Here is a 26,640-nt window from a genome sequence, read left to right as displayed (position 1 = left end):
TCGTTGTACATATGCTTATGCAGTGTGTGTGTGTGTGTGTGTGTGTGTGTTGCCTTGTCTTTCGTTGTACATATGCTTATGCAGTGTGTGTGTGTGTGTGTGTGTGTTGCCTTGTCTTTCGTTGTACATATGCTTATGCAGTGTGTGTGTGTGTGTGTGTGTGTGTGTTGCCTTGTCTTTCGTTGTACATATGCTTATACAGTGTGTGTGTGTGTGTGTGTGTGTGTGTGTGTGTGTGTTTTGCCTTGTCTTTCGTTGTACATATTATGCTCTCTCTCTCTCTCTCTCTCTCTCTCTCTCTCTCTCTCTCTCTCTCTCTCTCTCTGTCTCTCTCTCTCTCTCAGGCAATGTGAGGTGTACTATTTTTTATTTATTTTTTTTTTCAGAAGAAAGGTGGTCTTCTGCAAACACTAGCCTATGGGTACTGACAAAATTGTAAGTATATATATATATATATATATATATATATATATATATATATATATATATATATATATATATATATATATATATATATATATTTTTGTATTTTTGATGTAGCAATCTCCAAAGGGATTAGTAATGACGCAGGTTAGGATGGAAGGTCTATACTAGTGTGTAGTGAGAGTGTTCAGTTTGCTCCTCTCCCTGTGATGTGTAGGATGAAATGAAACGAATTTAAAATTCATTCTCATCATCAAAGGATCTTTTATTTCAAAGGAGTAAGTATGAAAACAATAAAAACTAATTCTGCAGAGTATTTGTTACCAGTACAATTTTTAATAGATGTTTGGGAAGAATTGTTTAATGGAAAGTGATGGTTTGCATTGTGGTTCCCCCTCATTTATGAGGGCGCTGGATAGCCCTTTTGATTAATTGCTTTGTATGGTCTTTTTTTCTGATAAAACACAAGGCAGATGTAAGTTTTCTTGCCTAAACTATAAAGTTACATGCTACAACATATTCAAGCCCAAGGACACACACACACACACACAAACACACACACACTGCAGCGGCAAAGTGAATGACTTTTTAAAAATTTGCCATTATACTGATGCCAGCCCAGAGGTTCTAGCTTGTCGTGATATTCAAGCATCAAAGGACAGATCATGTGTCCCTAGGTAGAAAATTATGAAAGTGGCCAGGACAGTGATGGCAGTAACTCACTCGCGCGCAACATGCCACAGTAAGCCCTCACTGTTCAATATATTTTGCATGAATACTAACTGTATTGAAATTCAGTTTTAAATATAAAAAATTTTGAGTGTAAATATCACCCGTGAGCACTACACGGACTATAATAGTCTACTGCTAATAACTTCTTGTCCTGTCGAGTGGCAATACATTGTGGATGGATGCATAGCAAAACCTGTCACGGCAGCACCAGGGAGCAGAGGCTCGTGCCATCTCCTCTCAAGGCACTGGAAATTGTTCTTATTTTTGTGCATGGTAACTTAGTAAACAACAGGTAACATGATCATCTGATGCCAGAAAAAAAAAATTAGGTTGTTGATAAAAGAGGCAGGATTAAGAACAAGGTGGGAATGGGTGAGTGAATAAAACCTGAGTGGCAGCAGGAATCCACGTGTGGCACTGTTACGGAGTGACATGTTGTGGTGCAGAAGTACATCAGGACAAGGAGGGTGAAGAAACAATATGCAAGGAATATGGAAGGGAATTCATGAAAGCATGTTAAGGAAAATAGCTTTAGAGTTTTAGTACATTAGATGAAATGGAGCAGATAAATCTGCTGGAGGAATCACACTACTGTACTGGTTATATTGAGAAGAAAGGGTAGTTTCCTGGTAGATCTTAAGATGGAAGCTGCAGTGTAGGTGAAGGTCACTGGGTGACTGATCTTGAAGGTGGGAACAGTGACAAAGGTAAAGAAGGGTGGGAGACAAGTAGCTTTTTAGAATGAGGACAGCAGATTAAATGAAAAAGGGTGAGTGATTAACCCTTTCAATAGGAACAGCGGTATGCTTCACAAAGGCGTGAGACAAATCCAGAAAGTCTGTCCGAGCCACTGTTTACAGTTCATTTGACAAATATGAATCAACCCAGCACACAGCTGTCTGGAGGATTAAGAAAAGATATCAAGTGACACCTACTGAAAGGCTACAGCTTCTGGTTGACAAGTTTTTTCAGTTTTCAGCAGTGAATTACATTAGTTGGTTATTATTTTTTTACATTTGCCATTTATTGTGTATCTGTATGGAAATGATTTCTTGTACATTTCTACATTTTTAAAAATTGTTGGTGACTGTTCTGTAACAACAGTGTGCTGGCGGAAGTAGTGCAGCAATAACTGTCATGCATGTACAGTAAAATCCCTCTCATCCGGCACATTTTTCCCCGAGCCTTAAAATCAATAAAAAATCAATGTTTACTCATAAAATCAATTAAAATTCCTGCACGAGGCATACTTTGTCCCCTCGCCACCAGAGCGCACTGCTTCGCGCCACCCGCGGCCCACTGCACTGTGTTTACTCAGTGACTCAGTCCTGTGTGTGCACTGTTTATCGCCTGACACCTTCATCATGCCTAAAGTTGTAGAAAAGAGGAAGCGTGTTGTGCTTACACTTAAGCAGAAGGTAGACATTTGTCTACGATTAGAGAGAGGTGAAAGCAGACAGCAACTAATGGCAGAATATGGTGTGGGCTCATCAACTATTTATGACATTAAATCCCAGACGAAAAAGTTGCGGGATTACATGAAAGCCACCGACATCCCAAAGGCGGAAAATCGTCACACACTGCAGTATCATCGTGGTGAAATGATGGACAAAGTGTTATACGAGTGGTTCAGCTTGAAAAGATCAGAAGGAGTCACAATTACAGGCCCAATGCTACAACTGTGTGTTGGTGAGTGTGAGGTGGCAGTGCGGGTGGTGACGCGCGGCACGGTGATCAGCTGATCTTTGTTATGGTAAGATGCGCGAGTGTAGGGTGGTGATTGTGGACATAATTTCACTTCTATTCAAGTATCTGGCATGTCGGCGGTCCCGTTGATGCCGGATAAGAGGGATTTTACTGTACTTCACAGGAATTAAAAATGAATATATATTCTTTTCCTACTTTACAAGTTATAAACATGTATACTTCATGAAAACAGGAGATTGTTATGGTGGCAGACTGATGTCCACAATGCAGTGGTGTAGCTCAAATAACTACTTCAGCCTGCTACCGCCCTAGATTGTCACTTGGCTATGGAAATGATGAGATTGGAATGATATTTTTTCAAAAAGTTTTATTAAGTGGAAAGAAGCTACAGCATAACACGAGCCACATGTCTAAACGTTTTAAATATGACAGTGGCAGGTGTTCATGATGTCCTGCACCCTGTAAGGCCTCCCTTGTCACCAAGATGACTGGTGGCTGTTATGTTTTGTTTACATACAGTCTGCTACAGTAATAATTGTAGTATTATGTGTCAGTTACCAGATTTTAGTGGTGTGCAAGCATTCCTCTGTAGTGTTATGTGGGGAGTGGTCCCCTCTTAAGCTTGAAGAGGCAGTGGTGTGAGAGGATGCTTGTGCCTGTAGCCACCTTGTCTCAGTCATCCCCTTGAAGGGCAGCATCAGGAATGGTAATATACAGTACAAGTTTTACAAATGCTTTTCTGTTGCTTTCCGAAACTTATTTTAACCCAAATATGCATAAGTAATTGTTATTTGTAATGTGAAGTCTTAATAGATGCCACAACTGTCATCTGATAAAGAACAGCAGCCATGTGTTAGTTGGCACACTGTGACACCCACTGCAGTCAAGCTCAGGGCAAGGAGGAGGACATCACTGGGATACATTGTAGTGTAAAAGTTGCATCACTCAATAACTTTAAAGATGCTTCATGCTAATAATGTCTGTGATCCAATTCTTCCTAGCTTCTCTTCTATACTGAATACAAGTTGTTGAACCCTAAAAAATATTGTAGGAAAGCTACTGTATAAAAGAGCTGGCATTTCTGATAGCACTAAAACATTAGGCACACTTGAAATCTACATCTAGGTAGGTAAAGTACTCATACAGCATGCCTTGATTAATACTGAGGCTGTGGCACAGAAGTGCCCACCCTTTGCTACACAGATGCATTTGCTAGAGTCAAGTGTGGACCCAAAGTCACATTGCACCAAGCTGTGTTTATGTAGGCGACACTACTGCCACGAGACAAGCTGAATATATTACTCTACCCTCTTCTTACGGGCCTCACCCTAGTATTTTCATAAATAAATATTGCTAATTCTATATAACCTAGTAAGTCACTTATGTAGCCATCTGTCCTTTCTTCTATACCTAATCAAAACCTTTTTAAAGTGAGCTTTACTTATTTATTTATAAAAGCTTTATTCACTGAGCTTAGCTATTTTCTTCTTTCCCAATTCACCTGACAATCTGCATGGCTTCCTTGTCTCCTTCACTTAGAATAACTTTTCCAACCAAATGTGAAACACCATGTCATAAGTACTAATTTCAATTCTCTGCCACAAGTACAGCATCACCACAGCTGAAGCTCTCCGGTAGAGTAACTCAGCTCCCACCGGCTGTAGTCAATCAACAAACCTCCAAAGAAACACTATTATCTCTCTATTACTTCCACAACATCAAGTAATGCAACAATGAGCTGACTAAAGAGTTGTGCGCTTGTGGGCTGTGCTGACTCCACTCCCAAGGGAATGCCTGGTGAAAGGACTAGGAAGGGAGCAGCCAGCCCAAGGGAATGCAGGTTATTAAAGTTGAGGAACAAATTACTCCAGCTGTGGATCCCCTTCCTCTCCCTCAGGTGTCTCCTCCTCTGGAGGGCGTGTCCACTTGATGAGAGTTTCGGGTGAACGGAAGAGGAAGACCAGCTTGGCAAATAGATCCTCCTCCAGCTCTAATTCGTTGCTCTCCCTCACCAGGTAGATGTCCAGGCACAGCTGTGGGAGGGACAGTCATCAGCACCACAGCACAACCAGGTGATGGTGTTGCTACAGGTCATGTGTTGGTGGGTGAGTACACTACCAATATCAAATACTAACTCTTCAGCAATACCATTTAACTTCACACACTTTTGATTATCACTCCTATGCAACACCACATACAGATTACAGCACTACCAGTCTTTGCTCAACACACATCATGAACACTCACACCAATCATAACATCTTCACTTTCAGCAAGATTTCCTCACCTGCAATATTCTGTCAACATTTGGCAAGTCATCAAACATGATCTTGAGGGCCGACCCGGCAAAGTAGCCTCGCAGCATCTTCCCTGCCACCAGGACCAGTGTGGTGTACATCCCCACAATGCTGGGAAGATAAAAGGCTGGTCACTGGTTTCTCCCTCACCAGAGAAACAGATATTATTGAAGAATTTGCCAGATGGTTCCAAAATCCTGCTAAAGTATTTGCAATCTGTTTGTAAAATTTTTGACTCATGAATTTTCCTTTGGACTGAAAGCAAATCTTTTGTGATGCAAACTCTCTTGTGGAAAATCTTAATTTGCTCATACACTCACCCTCCACCAGAGATGAAGCTTAGGCCTTTGGGGAAAGTCTTGTCATTAAAGGTGTAGATGGTGAGGAAGCGGCACTGACTGTAGTGCGGCAGCCAGCCAAAATATCCGTTTTCACAGTTCTCTTGTACCTCCCACCACTTCTGCCTTGAGACCAAGTTACCAAGACCTGCACTCTGCAAGGTCAGCTTCAAGTCCACATAGCCTTCAGATTCATCTGGGGAAACAAAAGCAAGACAGTAACACAGGAGAGAAATGTACCAGTTCAGGAAATTTTCTGTACAATAACATCCTGAATAATCTGAATTTGGAGGATCACAACCATAAGCAGCTTAAAGTTCATGCTTCAGTTATTTTTCAACATTTCATTGTATCATATAGTACCACTGAAAATGCTTGGAGTTGTATTTTTTATCAGGCTGGAGCAAGTTTGTCTTGGTTGACTTTCTTGGCAAAATGCTCTGATTTCTCTGGCCAGCAGACTTGGTTACAAAAGACTTAAGTCTTGATAAAGAATCAACAGCACTGGACCCTGAATTGCTAATGACTGGTGATGGTGTGAAGGCAGCTGAGCACAGCAACACTCACCTTCAAGCTGAGGAATGTATATTGCCTGACCCTTGTTGGTTATCTTGAGGAACTTTGGGAACAGGTTAGGGATCATGACTGGGTTTTGGTCCAGCTCCCCCTCCAGGATACGCACCAACTTCTCCCTCACAGGGTTCCTCACTTGGCCTGAAGGAACATGAAAAGAGGATGAGAAATCATAATTTGGGTGTTGTGAGAAAAATACTGAATATTCTTAAAACTTTTTTTCTCTCTGTCAAACTGAAGCATTATTGTCTTGCCCACATGAAAAGACTGGGACTTTTGTGGCTGTTTCTGTGTCATACCTTTGTAAGCCTCAAGATTCACCTCCCTTTTGGCCTTGCACTCGGAAGCAATGTCAGGACTGTTTGATGGTCGTTTTACTGTCCAGTCAAGCTTAAGTTTGATGGTGTGGTTGCTCTGAAGTTCAGTGATCAGTCGTTTCTGGGGATCAAGCATTAATGAGACTATGAAGTTCAAACATTGTGATGTTTCTGGAGTTTCTGAAATGAAGGCTAAATTGAGTGTGATTGATGTCCAATGAACTTGTAATTTCTGTGCTTACTTGTGCTGGGGGAGAGATGCCCCAGATGGCATTGGAGTTGCCATTCAGCTCTCCAACCACCACGTCTGGGTAGTCATAGTTGCTCAGGAAGGTCTGAGCCTCACGGTCCTTGAGGTAGTGGTTGTTGAAGGAGTACCAGTCATTCTGGGTGAACCTGTGAATCAGTGTTGCCATATGAGAGGGATAAGTGCCATGTAGCTTCCTCTTTCTTTGGTCAAAGCATAGTAGGTTGGCTGAGAGGTGAGAAATAAGATTTTAGGATGGCCTTTGAACATTAGTTTCAAGGAGAGGAAAAAGACTTATTTCCATTTAACATGCTATTCTAGAAACCTAATTAGTTAAGTTTTTATTCAACATGCTATTCTAGAAACCTAGTTAGCTGAACAATACCTGGAAAAAAAACTACACTGAGTGGGTGATCTTACTGTGAGAGGCTCTGCTGCTGGGCTGTCATGCGGAATATTGGTTGGTAGGCACCGACGGTGATCTGGACAGTGACATCATAAGGCGGATTGGTCTGGCCCACTGTGTTGCTGAGGGCAAACAGCACGAGGGGGAACCAGATGAAGGCTATCACCCAAAACAGTGCACAGCCACCCATGCCATACTTGATGATTTTGCGCTTGCCCTCTCCACGTGCTTGGGGATACTCAATTTCTGCTCGCCGCTCACACTGTCCAGTTAAGATAAAAATGTCTGATGTAGTTTGATGTCCTCTATACAAGTTTGCCAAGAGGGAATGCAAAATCTAAATCTGCCAAAGAAAAATGCAAGAGATCTAATTTGACATCTTAAAGCTTACCATACAAGAAGAGAATCAAACTTCAAGCTTACTAAAAGAGAATGAAACATATTTGATTACATTTAGACCTTACCTTAGTAGAAGAAAATGCAAAAGATATAAGTTCTTATAAGAAGCAGACCCAAAGGATGCACTTCTCATCCATCTAGACAAGTGTCTAAACTAATTACTGTTCTGACCATTGTTAATCTCCTAGTCACGAGGAAAGCCTACGCAGCAAGATGCCTCTGTGGTTCACCTTGAGCCTGAAGATGTGGGAGAAGATGTCTTCCATCTTCACCCAGTCACCGATGCTCATGCTTGTGTCTGTCCAGATCCAGTCCATCAGTGTTCGCAGCTCAAACAAGAATGGCACACTCATGAATCTGTGAGCAAAGTACAGTAATGTGTAATTCAATGCCAATTGTCTGATATGTGTAATTCAACATCAATAATGGTCAAATAATACACAATAACCATTAATCTCTGTAACCATTCAAAACTATTACTCCCTTACAGTCTGAATGAGAAAAGGTTGAGGTAGTTGTACTGTTTGCAGAGGAAGTTGCCAAGGATCCTGGTTGGGTACCCACAGCGGATCTGGTAGGCCGAGAGGAGCAGGTTGAGGCACTTCACCATGTACCAGATCTGTGGTGCCCGATTGGCATTGAACCTCCTGCAATGAACCACCTGTGAGTCACCGTGTGTTGCTGTATTTATCTACTTGTCACATTAAGGAAAGGAACAGTGCTCATACTGTCCAGTCTCCATGATATCTGCTATAGTATGTTCAAATCATTAAGGTAAACTTGTGGCTGTGATGTCCCTCCATTAATGTAATTAAGTCTTCTCCCTTCCCTCTCATTTCTAAAGCTAGGAGCTGCAGCATAGAAAATATTTTTTTCCATGATGGATCTTTCAAATTGGGTATCATTTTGGTTGCTGCTCTCCGTATTCTTTTAAGTTTCCTTGTATATTTTTGTTGCAGCCATCTTGTAAATAGACAGACAAGAAAAGACCTTACCCACCTCTCTGTTACAGCTGGCAGAATGAAGAACATCCAGATATGTATCCCAAATGTGAGTACAACCTGGAAAGGAGATTAGGATGAGGGTTAAGGTTCATGTCATTGTGACCATATGCCATCACTACTTGCTAAATATAATGCTGCATAATCTTTTTTAATGTTACATATATGATTATGAAGAGTGTAATAGTGAATTCAAGAGGTTATCAGTTAGCTTTAGTTGATCTATGTTCTCATCACAGCTCTTCCCTCACCTGAAATATTAGTTTGCCTAAGATGAACTTCCTGAGGAACAGAGCTCGGTCCACAATGATGAGGCCAAACTGCAGGATCAGCATCACCAGGAAGGGAATGGGCACTCGGTTGTCCTCCAGGTAAGCTTTCACGCCTCCATCCCCCTGCTGGGTCTGTAATGAATGGCAGCCTCAGCTCAGTACTCCTGCACTTGTAGTTCTAAGGATGAGTTATTTGTTTCGTGTATGTGCCTTGCCTTGACTACCTCTGCAGGAAGGTCATACACAGAATGTAGATAGATAGCATGCGTTCTAGTTATGAGCATCATGTTTCATGCTTTTTGCAATGGAACCTCCAGAGTTACTACTGAAGAATCATGATACTGTGGTTAATGTTGTGACTAGCTTATGGTCTTCACATTATTTTAGCTCATCATAAATTTCATTAATTTCTATAAAATAATATTTCTTGTATTCACAGTACAGTTCAGTTCAATACTGTACCTGTATAGTAGCAATTTTAATGAACTCATTGAATGAAATACAAGTTAGGATAACTTTGGTATATTACAGCTTTTATGTGAATTGTTAAGATTTTCTTCCAGACTCAGGCTCGAGCCACTCACCCCAAATGCTGCAAAGCCAAAGATGAGGACAAAAAAGTTAAAGAAGTCACAGAAGAACATGTACGCGTAGACATCCACTGAAACCTGAGACTCTTGATGAAGCAGCCTGTCCAGGAAGCCTCGCACCTTGTTGACCTGACGCTCAGCACTGAAAGGGAGAGGTTGATTAATAATTGGTAGAGTGAGTTACTATTTGAAATATGGAATGATTTATCAAACTCAAAGATAATTAGAGTAGATCAATATTCACACTTACCCTCCCTTTGCAATCTTGGGCAGCTGTTGCAAGTTCTCTTTCACTTCTTCCATGTCAGGTTTCTGGAGGTCCCTCAGTGCCTGGAGGTTGCAGGCAGTACAGGTCACATGTACAGAGTCTGAGGCGCCGGACTGGGATGGCTGGGAGATGTGTGTGCAGTGAGAGGTGAGGGACGGGGCACGCTGGCTGAAGGAGACGCGGGAGCCTTCTGAGAGGTGGCGGCGGTGTTCAGGCCGTACCACCAGGGAGGAGGTGCGAGGCTTTGTGGTTTCTGCTCCACCCGGCACCTGAGACACCAGGGACGAGTGCCTGGCGTGTTGACCTGGCATCCAAGTCTCTGCATAGTCTGCTGTTTCACTTCCTAATTGCTGCTGGTATGTTGTGTCAGACTCAGCCTGGGGTGTCTGACTGCCCTCAGACAGTGGCAGGTAGTGTGAGGGAGAGGACCCCGGGAGAGGCTCTGAGGCACGGGTCAGCAAGGACTCGTCATTGACATTCAGCAGCAGTGAACTCTCCTGCTCCTGCCATGTCAGGGAAGCATCCTGCAGTGTGGTAGGCAGGGAGCTGTCCCGTGTGTGGCCAGTGGATGTCAGGGAAATGTCCTTGAAGTCCTTGGATGTGAGGGAGCTGCTGCCCTTTGTGTCCTTGGAGAACAGCGACTCCTCTTCTCGTGTATCTTTGGACAACAGAGAGGTGTCCTTTGTGTAGGACAGAGTGGACTCATCTTCATCCTCCTTGGAGGTTGGAGCAGACAGGGTGGATTCCTCCCCTTTCCTTGTTCCCTGGGGTGTGGAGGAGGGAGAGGAGGATGTGGGGCTGGGAGCTGGGGAGGTATGGGCAGTAACTGTTGGGGTCATGTCTGAAGATTCCTTCCATAATCCAAGGCTCTTCAGCATAAATCTGTAATGATTTTGACTGTCAAAGTTAATTTGTACATTACACATTTTACACTGGTTAATGTTATTACATACATGGAAATTGAAGAGGTCATACATTACAGAATTTAGCATTTTGTCCTTTTACTTAAAATACTTTAACTTTACAGCCAAGAACATCTGACACATCTCAGTTTTACATAAAATACAGTAAAATCCCTCTTATCCAGCATCAACGGGACTGCCGACACGCCGGATACTTGAATAGAAGTGAAATTATGTCCACAATCACCACCCTACACTCGAGCGTCTTACCATAACAAAGATCAGCTGATCTTAATCAGCTGCTTAAGTGTAAGCACAACACACTTCCTCTTTTCTACAACTTTAGGCATGATGAAGGTGTCAGGCGATAAACAGTGCACACGCAGGACTGAGTCACTGAGTAAACACAGTGCAGTGGGCCGTGGGTGGTGCGAAGCAGTGCGCTCTGGTGGCGAGGGGACAAAGTATGCCTCGCATGGGAATTTTAATCGATTTTATGAGTACACATTGATTTTTTATTGATTTTAAGGCTCGGGGAAAAATGTGCCGGATACTTGAAGCTGCCGGATACTCGAATGCCAGATGAGAGGGATTTTACTGTATATGAATGAAGTGTGAGGAAATTGATAAATTTAAGAAAAAATTAAATGAAGGAGAGTGGGCTGTAGATGATAGTGGTGCATCAACCTAATCTTCTGAGACAAGCCTTTACCTGTGGAAAAACACTACCAGCAGCAGTGCCAAGTCGTACACGGCGTATCTGTTCTTTTTCTCAATGCCAATGATGCGTGGAGGCCAGAAGGCGGCGTCAAGTGCCACTTGATTCCAGGGGAAGAAATCAAACTGGAATAAGTACTTCACCACCACAATAATCTGAGGTGGAAGAAGAGGAAAATTTAAACAGTGAAACAATTACAGAGGATATAAACAATGCAAATCAGATGCTGGATCTATTATCAAACCAGGACCAGTAATAATGACAAATATGATAATATAGGGAGCAGACAAAACCACAACCTCAGTGTAGGCGATGACAGTGATCCAGAAGGACTTAGTGGGGCGCGGTACACTGAGGGAGCCCCACAGGAACACCAAGAACGGCAGTGGCAGTGACAGGACACTTGCTGATTTGATTTGGTTCACGAATATCATAATGTAGCAAACCAATTCAGACCGTGAGAGGATGGCATACCTGTCGGGGAGGGAGGTGGTGATGATACAAGGGACTAAGCAAGAAAATAGATGATGTTATACCAAGGGAGAGAATAAACTATAGTTTAAAGAAAATACCAATAAAATAGTGTATTATCCTTGGATAAGGAAGAAATACCCACCACATGGCAATAATAAGTTTGACGAGAGGTGGCTGTTCCTTCTTGAAGTCTTTCTCTTGGGTTTCTCCGATGTCCACCAAATCCACACTAATGACAGAAGTGTCAAAAATCACAATAAAACACAATGTCAAGCTGTTTATCTTTGTGTAAAATTACCAAAAGTTCATAATTTGTTTTTACCTGACAACTTTTTTTGCTACTTGATCTGCTTATGTATAATGTGATATTCTGTCAGCAATATAATGAAGATAGTGAATGAACAAAAATAATGATGTGAGATTCGAATCAAGCACAGTCATTTCAGTAAAATTGTATACAGTACTGATAAATTATTGCATCTTGCATGAGAAGGAAGGTTTTATGTTCCTCTCAACTCACCTGTCATCTGTCTTGTCCTCACTTGCCTTCTCCACTCGTATCTCCAGAGGCTCCTGTCCACCATACCTGTGGAGGCATCACATCAATACCTGCACAGCTACACCCACATTATCTTTGAAAAATCACTTACTGGTGATTCAACTATATTTTTTAACAGATTCAACTATATTTTCTAACAGAAAAAAAATAAGTAAAATAATTAAAATAAATAAATAAAAAGACCCACCTTTAAGCCTTGGAAATGTTACCACATATCACTGAAGCAAAATCTGTTAAAATAATGAATATTCATCAAGGGTTCAAGAAGAGCACAGAACTTTAGTCTCAGAGTAACTGAAGGATTAAATAAATTTTCCAAGAACAATAAACTAAAGTTTTCTCTTACCCATTTTGGTTGAGAGGAACTTCTGACCAGCCAGTCTCAGGCTGTGGAGGTTGTGGTGGCGCCCCGGGCATCACCCTAAACCCTTCCGTCTCCTGAGTGGCAAGAAGGTATGTTAAGTTTACCTCAGTTTAGGACAGCAATGTTTTGCAAATAAATAATTCCAAGGAGTCCATCTCGCTTCCAACCATGGATGTACGAGACTTACCTTGAGCCTCTTCTTCTCTTCTGAGAGACAGCATGCCACATAGCGGTAATCCTTAGAGAGGCGGTTGAGCAGCTGTGTTGCTGAGATCATCAGAGATTCCAGGAACTCCCAGGCAAACTTGGCCCAGTGAACAATCTTCCGTAGGATGGGAGCAAGACCTGTGGGAAGGGGTAGGAAATATTTGGTTTGTGTAAATGCAAGAAGGCCAAGGATCATGGATAATGCTACTTTAAACCAAAAACAACCCCACTCCCTAAAAAACCTTGACAGAAAATATTAGCAAATTTGTAGCCATGATTGCTCTTTGGAAATTGTGAACAGAAAAGAAGAGGTTCAGTTGATAAAATAATCCAGTATGTTTTACAATCAATTTCTAAGTTTATTTGAACAACTAACAAAATTTCTAAATTTACTTGACATGACTTAGCAATTTTTTCCAGTTGATTAGAACTTGACAAGTGCACAGTTACATGACCATTATGCACAGACAGCACAGGAAACCTCATGAGACACTCACCTTGGGGCTCAGCAGGTTCAATTTCAGAGTAGTCATGCGCAGTGGAATCATCGGCCAGGTATCCACCGTCCAGCTGGGGTATGGGAGGCAGGGGCGGCAGGGTGGAGGGTGGGGGTGGCCGACCAGATGCTAAGGGAGACCTGTGGAAAATTTAACTTGGTATTTGCCTGAAATACAAACTTTTATTGATGGTGAGAAGAGACACAAATGTGCTCTTCAGATTTTGTAGTAAAACTGTATGAGAGACAAGGTTGGCCTGAGGGAGCCTAGTGTGAAATAAGAAGGAGAAAATTGTGGATCAGAGAGAAAAGGAATCAATAAAGCATCTAGGGTGGAGAAAAGCTAAGATTACAGAAGGAAACAGAAGGAAAAAAATGAGAGATTTATCATAAGAAAACAAGAACAAAATTAAATAAAGAGGAAACAAGGAATGTACGAGTATATATGTTCTATGGTGGCAAAAACAAAATTAAAGGAAATGAGAGATAAACATAATAAGATGATCATGTTCATCTAAATGATAGAGAAAACAGGAAATAGGAGAGACAAAGGACTTTGCATGAAGGAAGAAGATTAAGAAAAGACTGACCGTCGTGGAGGTGAAGAGAGAGGCAGGGGTGGGGGTGAGTGAGGAACAGCTGGGGGTGAGCGAGGACGGGGATGAATGCGCACACTCCTGGACGTTGTTCGTGAAGTCCGGGATGCCTGAAACACCAGCAACATCAGTGTGCTCATCATTAATGCCGTGGAGTGTGATGTCTAGTTTTACAGCAGAAGAAAGAAAGCTTTGAACCAGAAGTGGATGAGTTTTGTAGGAGCAGATAAGAGTAAAGGGAAAAAGAAGTGGGAAACTTCCAAGTGGCAGGAAGTGATGGAGAAATATATCCTGCTCCCCTTGTTGAGGAGTCAGAGACAAACAGATTCTGCTTCCCTATTAAGGAGTCAAGGTAACCTTATGATTGAATGACTATGAATTCTGAAACAATGAGTCTGACTTTATCTATCTGATATGTGGAATGAATGTTACTGTACTGTGGGATAGATGAAAAAAAAAAAAAAGATAATGGATTGGAATAAGAGATATAGCAATGCCATTATGCACTGAGTAATTGACCAGTTTCCTTCTGAAAAACAAGTGGTGATGAGTTAGCAAAGATATAAAGCTGATCAGTAAAGGCTGCAAAACTTAAAAAGGCAATGATAAAGAAACTGCACAGCCATGCAGCTCTGTGGGTGACCACTAAGTGATCGTGGCTTGGCAATGAATGAAACTGCCAACCAAAAGGAAGCAGAACAAGCAGTGACAGAGGTTGCTGGACTGTGTCAGGCACTAATCTCCTCATCTGCTCTCTGCTCTGCTTCCATTTTTTGGGAGTGAAAAGAGATGATTAAAATTTGGAAACTGGACCTGAGAGATGGACAGGAAGAATTACAGGCAGTGGCAGTGGCAGTGGCAAGATGAGGGTGAGGCACAGAGGGGGACGCACCATGGACACCTGTGAGCGGCCAGACAGGGTGCGTCGAACCGGCCGCCTCACATAAGATGAGCGGCGTGAAGTGGCGTCAGACTCTGAGAGGCGGGCGGTCCGAGCCTCCTCAGCCGCTTCCACGATGTCTGTCTTCAGCGCAGAACTCAGCAGCTGTCACCCGTCCCAACCCAGGCATGCATACAAGTATAGACGTTGCACAAGTCATGCAAAAATATTCCATGTTTGCACAGAAAATGTTTGTGTAAAAAATGGATCATATGCAGACACATGCACACCCAAGGAAGTCAGACAAGTCAGACAGAAGTCCATGTGCAGTAAGTATGTGTATAAAAAAAATCAATAAGTACAATAAATAAATAATAAAGAAGAAGAGATAAATATAAAATTCAATAAAAGTCAAAACAAAGATTGAACAAGGAAAATATATACACACACGCATTGACACATTCACAAACACACACACACACACACATACACACAATGGGAAACAAGGAGAGAGAGAGAGAGAGAGAGAGAGAGAGAGAGAGAGAGAGAGAGAGAGAGAGAGAGAGAGAGAGAATGACAAAAAAATAGTATTAGTAGAGTTAGTAGATAACAAAGTATACAAATACCTTAGAGTAGTGTTATTGGTTAAGACCACAAATAATATATACATATACTTAGCCACCCACCACTATCAACCACTAGTGACAATAACTAACAATAACAACTAGATAACATCCACTACAAGTATTTCACACAATACATTTTTCTGTGCTTCATGAGTGAGGAGGACCTGACAGACTGTAAGGGGTGGAGGGTGTCGTTCTGCTCACCGCTCACCTCTGAAACCGTCATTCCCTGTGTGGTGTCCCCTTGTGGCGGCTCCTCAGGTATCTCCAGGGGTGCAAGTCCCTCATAGTCTCCATAATCTTCAAACATGTAGTAGTCGCCAGACCGTATTGCTGCAGGAGGTAAGCCGGTGTTAGTGTATTGCAGTGGCATCTGTTCAGTGTGCAGTGACTTGCGCTGACTGCAGTATAAAGGGTTTATCAGGGAATGAGTGATGATTTTGGCAATGCAACAAGTTTATGACTTTATATTCTTGTCAGGGATTTAAGTATTATGGTCTAAAGGGTTTATGGTTTACAAAATTGATAATACAAGGGATATTTCATGATCTGAGGGACTAGGGGAGAGGAAGGAGAGAAGTAGAGACATAGTAAAGAAAATGCAAGGATGAGCCTCTGTAGTGTTGTGCTGCCTCGTGCTACAGCAACACAATCACTCTCATTTCTATCATCCTCTGTCAATGAACCTACAGACATACATACAGACATACATAAATGACTTGAAATATTGAATGAGTTAATCCTATAAGGATGTGTTGCTGCTGCTGCTGAAAGCACTGCAGCAACACATGGAACACTGACAAGACATGAGTATGTAGCATCACTTCATTCAACACCGTGTAACACAAACTGAACAAGTGACAAGTGCACACAGAGCTGAAAGGGAAATGAGTAAGAAGACACATGAACACTATATACATACTATACACTGAAGACTGAAATATAGACTTTATATTCTGTGGAAGGTAAAAAAAGGTAAAGTATATACACAATGTGGAAACACACATGTATGTACAATCTGTAATGAAAGTAGTCTGTTTATGTACAGTTTAATGTGTGGAGGTGAAAGTGTACTGCAGACTACACATAACTGTGCTGGGCTGGGAAGGAGCCTTCACTGAATCTTGCAGTAAGGACGCAAAGAATTGAAATTTACATGTTCTCCCTAACACTGATGACCCGCAGTGACACAAAGAGCATGAGCCGCTCACAGCCACACCAGCACTGTCACCCCCACACCACACACTGCAAGGCTTAGGCCCAGGAAGAGATGATGGACATCACACAAGATGTTGCTGTAGCAATGGTTGTGTCAACCTATCATACAGCTCACTTCATGCTCTGCTTTTCAGTGTTAGTTTTCTGCTCTCTTTATGAGCACACAGCAGGATATCATGTCAAGCAGTTGTTAATGGACTGTTTCCTGTTAGGCACTGGTTAATATGTCTAGGTCTACAAATGCATGTCAGCCTGGCAGGTATGTATGACACTCCTGATGGAGGGACTGCTCTCGGGGCACACAGCTACGGGTTACCAGTGGCTGCACCAGGGAGGGGTCTACGGGTGAAATGCAGCCAGTGTCTCGCCTTACGTGGCTGCCTTGCACAGTCTGTGTGTCCGAGGGGGAGGGGCAGAGCACCTGTGTACAGGAATGACATAACGGCTCATGACAGCTGAGGTGCAAGGAGTGGAGGGACAACAACCACATTCATGTAGTATTGAATTTGTATACATCAACCATGTGGCAAACAACAGGCTGAGTATGAGTAAAAGTTTTCAAGGTGTGAAAGCTGAAGTTTGTTGAGGAAAATGTGACAAAATGGCACTTGTGTGTTTGTGTTGCATGGCATCCACTAGTATGGAAATTTCAACCTTGTGGTGACAGACAGAGAGCTGTTGATATCTGAATAGTATCTATATGTGGCATAATTGTAAATATTGTGAAACAAGATGTAAGAAAATGAAACAAGACATTGAAAACCACATGACAACTTCCAGTGGAGTAAGATTCAGCAGCTGTGCCGGGAGGTGGCTGTAAGAAACATGAAGAAATACAGAAGTTGAGTCTTCACATATGTGTGGACTGGTCAACTTGGACACAGCCAAAAACTGAAAAGGAAAGAGAAAAGGAGGTAGAAGAAGGAGGAGGTCAGAGTGGTGGCTGGAGTGTGCAATGAACGAGACAGGCTACAAACAGGACAACTGGGTGTGGAGAGGTTGGGGCAGCTGAGGGGTGGTGCTGGAGGAGGTACAGAGTGACACAGGGCAGGAGGGGCATGCGCTGTGGGGCACAGGGTATTACAGGTGTGGTGGGACATGGCAGGCGACGTGGTGGAGACGGAGGGGCGGTGGTAGGCCAGGTGTTCCCTCAGCCAGGGTGGCCCAATGTCGTGGGTGACGGGGGCGGAGGCACGCGTGGGAGCATGGCGGTCCCTCAGGGCAGGGTATGGTGGAGGGGAGAAGAAGGGGAAAGAATCTTCTGAAGGGGAGGTGATGGGCTGGTGTGAGAAGTGAGGGGTGGTGAGGGACAGACGCGTCGGCTCCAAGTAACCATCCAGGGAGAAGGTGAGGTTAGCGGAGGAGGGGGTGGGGGCCCCAGGCGTGGCACTGGGGGCCCGGGGGCGGGGGGACGACAGGCCGTGCACGTCATCCACACCTGCGGAGGGGGGCAGGGGAGGGGACGAGGTCATCTCCAAGGGAAGGGGACTACTGACATTGGAAAACTGTTCCGAGGTGTTGGCTGCAACAAGGATAAATGGCCATTAGGAACTCACCCTGCTGAAATCTTGTCGGCGGAACTAAAGAATACAACAGGAGAAAGCAGGAAGGCATCTCTTTAGTACACACACACATGCACACCCTCACACAAACACGTCATTAGACAGTGATGTTGATTTCAGCTAAACAGGAAAAATCTGCAGCTACAATCTGCAATCTACTGGTGGTGAGTGGGAAGGAAAAGTTATGTGGTGATGGTGGCCACTATCACCACCATCTTCTGCTGGCAGCGACTCTGCATGCTTCCATCTGCTGAGCATCTCTCAATACAAGTGACAATTCATTTATGTAGGAGGTTCACATAAGCTGTTCCCATGTTGTAGGAGTTTTCAATATTTAAGTCTAAAATCCCAAAATAGCCACCACAGGTGACCAGCCAAAGTGCTGAGCTGTTCTTTGTGGTCAAAGTTGGAACAATTCACAAAATAATTATTTTTAGAAGATAATTTTAGGAAATAAGGTTTTATAGGCTTTACAAAAATCTAATAATGACAGTGAGTGACGAAAGGACAACAGTTCCTGGAATTCCCAAGCTAAGTGCCAGTGTTCACCAGGTGCCAGCACAAACTGGACTGCTCTGGTGGCTAAAGGGAATTTATGTTTCCCAACAGGCAAAGCAAAGCACTCACACCACATTCAGGGAAAAAAACACTAAAAATCAATATGCAGTGGATATCTAAGAGTAGAGTAAAATTTACTGATAGGGTCGTCTTATTTTGTTGGGTAATGAAGTGCAACATTCTGGCGTTGCGTGACATGACTCATCATGACAGTTGACTATAATTATGTAATGGCTACACACAATCTCCTACTTGCAAGTAGCAGATGCATCTGAAGACCTGCCACCAAGCACGGCAACATTTCAAGCAGCAGAGGCACCATACTAATGACACATGGCTCAAGCAACTAACACCAAAGCTCTACACGATCTCAATGATGCATTGAACTCACAACACACCACACTCTAATGGTCTACTACACAAGTACAAGGATTTTCTTACCCACAGGAAGTTTGCACAACTAAATTCCACCAATATCAGGTCCATCTACAGCCAATAAACTAATGTGGTTTTTATTAGTGAGAATGTATTTCATTAAATTTTGCTCATTACTAAAGAAATCCAGTGAAGAGGCAGCTTCCTATGTATTCCCACATGGCAGTGTACAGAACATTCCTCTATTCAACAACCAATGCTGCTCAAGGGTTCCTGTGTGCCTCAGAAAAAAATGTTTAAGTAGTTTTCTCATGCTCTGCCTTAGGGAATTATTTACCACACAAAAACAACCACTAGTGGTATTTTCTGTGTAAGGATCTCAGAAACAAGAATATAAATGGATATTATCACTTGAGCCTGAATTTTCAATAAGTTATATAATTTTACTTAGGCAACCCACACTGAACTATTCAGATCATTAAGATATTCCTTGCCATAGATGACACAATCCTTATACCAAATAGAATGCTTGCCAAACTTTGCCATAATTAAATACATAAGGAAGACAAAAAATACCACAGACCAGTTGTGACCCAAAAGATACACACTCTGGCAGGGAGGCAGAAGTGCCTCAGGTCTCACCTTCGTAGTGGCTGGCTGGCTCCTGGATCTGCTGGTTCTGTATGAGCTGCTGCGATGCCTTGATGCGTTCCATCTTCTCCTTGATCTTGTTGAGCATCTCCCGCTCTGCTGCCTGCTGCTCTGCTATCTCCTCCTGCATCAGCTCAGCGATCAGCTCAGCACCTCTGCAAGTTGCAAATTGTGCAAGATAAGTAAATAGTAAACATGAAGACCCCTCCACATCCATGTTCTCTCCATATCTTACTGATCATACCTGGAAGCAAGCTTGGTCTGTGCCTTCATCTCTGTCACCAGGTGTTGGAAATAAAATGAACAGAAGAGTCGCCGCTGCATGAGGAGGAAGCCAAAGCAGATGCCATCCCATAAAAGACCTGCCTCAGACTTGGGGACGGCACAGTCCTTCTTCAAGTCTGCAGGACGGGAGAAGGGAAGGTCAAGGAAAGACATGGAACATCAGTGAGTGAACCAGTGCTTTGAAGGAAGGACAGAGGGAGGATGCTGGTATAGACAGTTTAGGGATGAAATCTATCTCAGCATACATATACAGCATTTCCTCTCTTGCCTAAATCTCAAACTGATTCAGTTCGCACACTCTACTAGATACAATCCTATTACCTTCCCACCTTTCCTTCCTGTTCTTCCTGTCATGCCTACTGGATTTCCCTCCTCACTTACAAGTAAAAACCCATGCTTGGACTCTTTCTTATCATCTCATTTCTTGGTTTCTCTTTAAATAATAAAGTTACTTTAGGGTCACTAACCTTCAACAATCTCCTCGTCAGAAGTGTCACCAAATTTCTTGACACAGGCAATGCCTAGAAGCTGGACAAGCCAGCAAGTGTTGAGGGCGAGGGGCCGCAGGAACACACAACCCAGCAGCTGCAGGAACGTCTTCACCACGATGACCCCAACATTGTACCCCAACAGGAAGTTCCATCTACACCAAGCAAGGCAGTGAAAGAGGTGCCCAGTAGTGCATCACAGCTACTGTTCACTCTTACATTAACATTTCTCTTGCACTTATAACAGTAAGTTCTTGGTGTGTTGCATTAACTTCTGACAACACAACACACCTATACTACAGATCACTTTCCTTCACCATTTGGTTCCCTCAAGCATCTCATCCTGCACACTTGTAATTAGGTATGAACACTTTTATGAAACTTAGGAATCTGAAAGCAAGGCTGAGAATTAGATGGCAAAATGGACTTGAAAGAAAGCTGTAATGAATGAAAGCAACAGAGGGAGCAGTGATTGACAGGAATAACAGGAGATGAGGTTTACGTGGTGCCAGTCCCTCACCTGACACTCGACAAACCCCAAAAGAAGCAAAAATTACAAGCCATGATACACTTTTGTCACTTACAGGCGCAGGATGACATTGAGTGGCCTGAGGTAGAACTCATTGCCCTGCCACAGGAAGATGAAGGCACCCATGACGTAGCCCATGGCAAAAAGAGTCACCCGGTTGGTGCCACCGAGGAACATGACAGCAAGGGTCACCCAGTAGGAGGTGAAGAAGATAACCACCTTCACCATGTCCAAATAGTTCCTGTGAGGGTGATGGTGCAGTGGTGAGTTGTGGTATTGCAACACCTTGCTCATCTTACACCATCGATCTGAAAATAAAGTTGCTAAAGAGGGGAAAGTGAAATCTTGGGAATGAGGTTTTAATGTGAGAAATTCAATGTTACATGGCAGCAAACTGTGGTAAGTTCAAGGTTTGTTTTCTCCATTTTCATTAGATTAGCATGTAATATACAGGTGATATTTATAACATTTAATTAATACACTAGCCTTAAAGATCTGTCTGCAGTGTTGTGAATGGGAAAGTTCTCTATCAGATTCAGTAATGAGGACATGTGCTCTTCTGAAGAATGAAATATTTAAAGTCAGCACACTGATATGTACATTCATGATCAAATGTCTATTGACTTCCTCTCTTTGGAGCAATTCCCTTCAATCTTTGGTCTTCTTACCTGTGGATCCTGCAGATAAACCAACTAACAAATGATCAGGAAACCAGATGCTTTAAGACTGATGGCAAATGTTGAGCACAATGGAAGTGAGAGTGAGACATTAGTTGATTCATGGTAATGACTTTCCCCCACCAGTGTGCATAGCAGTTGTGACAATCCTAAGAGTGGTGCACCTTGTGATGACACAACTCTGACAATGTACATGAAACAAGGATGTAAAGGTTCAAATTACATGTGCATTCTGTGCATATAATGAGTTTGGATATAAAAAGTATAAATGTACAACATGCCAACATGAAGTCTTACAAAATGCAGTTAATAGGTTGCCATTCATTTACTCAAAATACTCTAATAGATACATCATTCACAGCCTCTCTACTTCAGCAGTCAGAGGCCTTGAGGAATTGATAACAAGACAAAATAATGATAAATAAAGATTGAAATAAAATCATAATAAAATAATAATAATAATAATAATAATAATAATAATAATAATAATAATAATAATAATAATAATAATAATAATATGGCTTTCAGTAGAGAGGCACAGAAATTTGGCACAACTTAGGTACAGGAGTGGTTCATGCAAGGAATATTTGAAGAATTTAAAACCAAGCTGGATCACAGTAGTGAGGAGATGAGCATAACTTCTCTTGGATGTCAAAACATGGTACACACACACACACACACACACACACACACACACACACACACACACACACAAACAAAAAAAAAAAAAAAAAAAAAAAAAAAAAAAAAAGAAGAAGAAGAACCAAGTAAAGATAAGGCAATGTGTCCCAGTGCATGGTAACTACACTGGTATGAGGGAATCAGATGTCTCATTATGAATCAAACATGGTGGAAGAATCAAGCAGGAAGGTACTGTCATGTCACATCCCCTTGGCACAGACCAGTAAAGTTAAAATGGGATATTCTGTCGTTAGTGAAGTAAAATATAAAGGAGGTTAAGGTCTCAAGCTCTAGCAAGGGTAAATGTAAGATGCATCATGTTGCTCTGATAGTTTGATGGTTCAGTAACAGCAGGAGGAACAGCAAGCAGAGGTGTCCTATGTTCCCTTTTGTCCTCCCAGCCACTCATTATATGCATCAAGTAGTCACCACTGGGAAGGTTCAATAATGACTCACATTTCCATACAGATCTCTCTCTCTCTCTAGCTAATAATTTCAAAGTTGTTTCAATAAAGATTTTAAATAATTTCCCAGTGCTTTCCCAGCAGGTTCCTGTACTCTTCATCTGTAGGCATGAACTGTGGCCAAGATATTGTGTTGGGAGTGGGACTGGAGGCTCAGTGGTCATAGCAGGTCCTGCGAGTCCCAAGGCACAAGGCACGGCATGTCTGGTTACACTCATTCACTCAAGTGTTAGTTCTTCTGCATCAAGTACTCTACACTATAGGGAGCAGCTTGGTGATGCAAAGGTGGGGGTCTTTGCAGTTACGGAGGATATTATACTTACTTTTTACCTCCAGAATTCCTAAGGGAGAAGAAGCCATAAAGCCATAGACAGATGGTGTTAGTAGGGAACAGTGTTTGGGAGAGGCCTGAAATCCTTGCTAAGCTTCGTCACCAGCCCTACCCACCCTCTGGCAACATTCACCCACATGTACAGACTGATATCTCATAACAGGATGATGTGGGGCCTTGCTGCAATTCATGGTAGCAGCAAAACCTGACAGCTCTATCCTAGTCCTTACTTTCAAGGGATTTCTTGCAAAACAGATCAAAGACTAAATAAACATCTATTTTTCATAACACTTGAATAATGAAATTTGAAGCAACATTCAGTACTTCATCTTAAATGTGGCAGTCCAATCTAGCAGTAATTCCAAAACCAACTATGCATGTACTATCTACCCACTTATCACACATTTCTCTGAATGCCAAAAATGAAGAGAGCCTACTAATATTTTTTCATTCATATGACTTTGGGATTCAAGTGAGATGCCCTGTACTAAAAGATGCACTCAAACCAACCTGCTGAAAGAGTCCTCACTGATGAAAGAATTTTGGCTTTATTTTAGCTCCTGTTGTTAGAATTGGGAGGAAGGAGGATGGAGTTAGGGGAGAGCTTGGAGTTCAGAGGAAGTAGCTTGGAGTTAGGAAGGAGCAGCTTGGAGTTAGGAAGGACCTTTGAGCTAAGAGAAAGTAGCTTGGAACTGAATTAGGAAGAAGGAGCTTGAAGTTGAGAGGAAGGAGCTTAGAGCAATGAAAAAAGAGCTTGGAATTGAGAGGAAAGCTCGGAACAAGGAAGGAGAAGGACAACATTTGAGAGGAGGGAGCTTTGAGTTATGAGGAAGGAGTTCAAGATTAGAAGAGGGCTTGCAGTTTGTCCAAAGTGTGATCAACCCAGCATGGATGAAGTTCTACAGTACCGACACAGATTAGAGTTGAGGTTTGAGTGCACCTTCTAACATGGACATCTCAAATCATCAGCTGTGCATTAGGAAGCTTGTATGCAGTCCTGTGAATCCCACCTGGCATAGGTAACGAAGTCTGGCAGTGGATTAACAAGGGAAGCCTGGTCCTCGTGCACAATCTCCTTGTTGCTGCCACCCTCGTATGAGTCGGCCCCGTCAGCAAACTCTATCTCAAAGACTCGCTGTTGACTCACAGCAAAGATCAAGAGACAGAAGTCCGCTGTCAGGTGAGGAAGGCACAGCAGATTGTCAGTTCATGTGGCAGAAAAAAATAATGACACAGATTAAGGAATGGTTAAGTGTAAGAATTTATTAGAAGACTCTGATCAAGTAGGTCATCAAAATCCATCAGAAATATTCCAAACAGTAAAATGCATGTACACACACACACACACACACACACACACACACACACACACACACACACACAACTCCCCAGAATACTCACTGACAATCTTGTAAGACTCGGGTGGCTTCACAAAGTCTGGGAAGAAGAGCCACTCCCTCAACTCTGGGTCCATCTCTCCAGCCCATGGGTAGTCTGTTCAGGAGAGAGGAACAGCTTGAGTATGAAAAGGAGCCAGGAAAACCTTGATGTTCCACTTCTTTCAAGTTTTGTGTTCCCTTCTGATGCTGCACTGACGTTCATTACTGAAAGCTTTATTTTTCCTATTTGTTGTTGAATGATTAAGCTTTATCCAATTTTGTTTTTTCTTTCCTTAATCTTAAATGCATTTTTTATATTACTCATCCAATATTTTGCAAACATGTCCAGAAACACACCACAACTCACTGATGAGCATGACTCCCTGCATATAGACCCAAAAGTCAGAAGCTTTTTTAGGAAGTGATCCCTTATGAGGAAAGCATTGGCAAGAATCAGACATGCACACCTGTACAGATGCCTGGTGGGATGCCCACACACATGAGGTACTGGATGGGCAGCAGCACTGTGATGAACACCACAAATCCCTTCCACACCCGAGCAATTCCCTTCCGCTCCCGGTTGTAGAAGTAACACAACCAGGCGGCATAGAAGAGCGAGTACACGTCCAGGCGCGTCCCAATCACTGCCACCAGACTCATCAGGCAGATCTGACACAGAGCACCACTGTTATGTGATGCAGGTATTGTTGCAACACAACACCTTCCAACACATTTCAGCACCAAAATGGTTGTTTGATATTTTAAAGATCAATTTGCAATACTGATGTTAAATGAAAATAAACTATCATTTCAAGTTTTCTTTTTAAATCTATGAATGCTACAGCTTCCCCTCAAACTCAATAATAGTCTAGTGCAGATTTACAATATGATAAAAACATTACTGATAACAACAGGAGTGATGGAGTAATTAGAATCTTTTACTGTCTATAGTTTCTTTTCTTCAGTAAAATGAGCTAGGCTTCCTTAAATGAAGTAAAGAATGGCATATTGTTATTAGCAGTCAAAGGGTTGAGTTTCAGAAAAGATAAATACCACCTCACACACTGATCACAGCTGCAGACACATCAGTCACAGCCAACACACCCACTGCAGCAGGCTTGGAACACCTCACCTCTACCCCAAACTTGTAGAAGCCATAGTTGAGAAGGAACTTCAAACACTCCACCACACCATCGTCAGCCACAGCACGAGTCACATTGGGGAACAGGACGCCGGGGGGTGGAGGGGGCAGGCCAGTGACCTTGCGGTGGTACTGCTGCCGGATGCCCACCACGGCTTGCACAGTGATCACCACGATGATGCCTGCACAGTGGGGGGCAGGGGAGGGCCAGGTAAGTGTGATGCTTTACTTGTCAACTAAACAATTCCTTGTCCCATTTTTTTCACTCACTGCACTCATCTGTCAGCCTACTAGTCTTGAATCAGAGGACAGATCTCTCTCTCTCCTTCCAGTATATTTGTATTTTCTATAAATAAACCAAAGTGTGCAATTCTTACATGATTTTCTTGACTCACAAACTGGTCTCATCTTTAGAATAAATGCCTTTGTGTTCACTGTACTTATGAATTAACAATGTATAATTAATACTGAATAGCATCTTTTTATAAGAATATGACAGCAAAGATCAAGATGCAACCCATGTGAAAATACAGCAAGTAAACCCTCTTGCTATACCAGACATCTATATATCAAATTACTGGCCATGACAGACTTTCACGTATCCTGTCAAACTTTTCATGAACCAGGTAAGATGCAATTTTAAGAGAGGAATCCAGTATTGAGCCTTCACCTATGTATCCCTTGAGGTACTTGGGCAGGTTGTCTGTCTTGGCGAGGCCAACCCACAGTGCGTTGTCTGCTGTGGTGTTTAGAGGATATGGTTTTGTGGTCTCATTGTTGAACATCTGCAGGATCAACATAAGCAGTGTAAGTAATCTCAAACTGATACTCTTATATTGCCATCATTACTCTGTTAGTTACTCAGTTATCAATCAAAGCTTTACTCTACATTATTCTCATTACCAGAAT

The 26,640-nt window shown here is 42.5% G+C and overlaps 1 protein-coding gene across 1 annotated transcript in view; it reads right to left on the bottom strand.

Moving 5' to 3' along the window:
• Nucleotides 1-656: 656 nt before the first annotated feature.
• LOC135115651 (piezo-type mechanosensitive ion channel component-like) overlaps nucleotides 657-26,640 on the bottom strand; it is a 52,923-nt gene continuing 26,939 nt past the window's right edge. Inside the window, 33 exon segments of the mRNA XM_064032573.1 lie at nucleotides 657-4,895; nucleotides 5,150-5,270; nucleotides 5,480-5,693; nucleotides 6,065-6,211; nucleotides 6,370-6,508; nucleotides 6,630-6,783; nucleotides 7,055-7,302; nucleotides 7,670-7,796; nucleotides 7,928-8,086; nucleotides 8,439-8,500; nucleotides 8,692-8,844; nucleotides 9,297-9,444; nucleotides 9,553-10,452; nucleotides 11,185-11,345; nucleotides 11,490-11,664; nucleotides 11,807-11,893; nucleotides 12,185-12,250; nucleotides 12,570-12,661; nucleotides 12,775-12,932; nucleotides 13,292-13,431; nucleotides 13,881-13,996; nucleotides 14,779-14,931; nucleotides 15,604-15,725; nucleotides 19,748-19,911; nucleotides 20,001-20,157; nucleotides 20,509-20,684; nucleotides 21,114-21,299; nucleotides 23,204-23,221; nucleotides 24,222-24,384; nucleotides 24,613-24,705; nucleotides 25,058-25,259; nucleotides 25,723-25,913; nucleotides 26,402-26,516. Of these exon segments, the coding sequence (XP_063888643.1) occupies nucleotides 4,725-4,895; nucleotides 5,150-5,270; nucleotides 5,480-5,693; nucleotides 6,065-6,211; nucleotides 6,370-6,508; nucleotides 6,630-6,783; nucleotides 7,055-7,302; nucleotides 7,670-7,796; nucleotides 7,928-8,086; nucleotides 8,439-8,500; nucleotides 8,692-8,844; nucleotides 9,297-9,444; nucleotides 9,553-10,452; nucleotides 11,185-11,345; nucleotides 11,490-11,664; nucleotides 11,807-11,893; nucleotides 12,185-12,250; nucleotides 12,570-12,661; nucleotides 12,775-12,932; nucleotides 13,292-13,431; nucleotides 13,881-13,996; nucleotides 14,779-14,931; nucleotides 15,604-15,725; nucleotides 19,748-19,911; nucleotides 20,001-20,157; nucleotides 20,509-20,684; nucleotides 21,114-21,299; nucleotides 23,204-23,221; nucleotides 24,222-24,384; nucleotides 24,613-24,705; nucleotides 25,058-25,259; nucleotides 25,723-25,913; nucleotides 26,402-26,516 (5,478 nt within the window). The 3' untranslated portion in view covers nucleotides 657-4,724.

The sequence above is a fragment of the Scylla paramamosain genome, chromosome 29 (genome assembly GCF_035594125.1).
Source record: "Scylla paramamosain isolate STU-SP2022 chromosome 29, ASM3559412v1, whole genome shotgun sequence".
Classification (NCBI taxonomy): Eukaryota; Metazoa; Arthropoda; class Malacostraca; order Decapoda; family Portunidae; genus Scylla; species Scylla paramamosain.
This window is presented reverse-complemented; position numbering and strand designations above follow the sequence as displayed.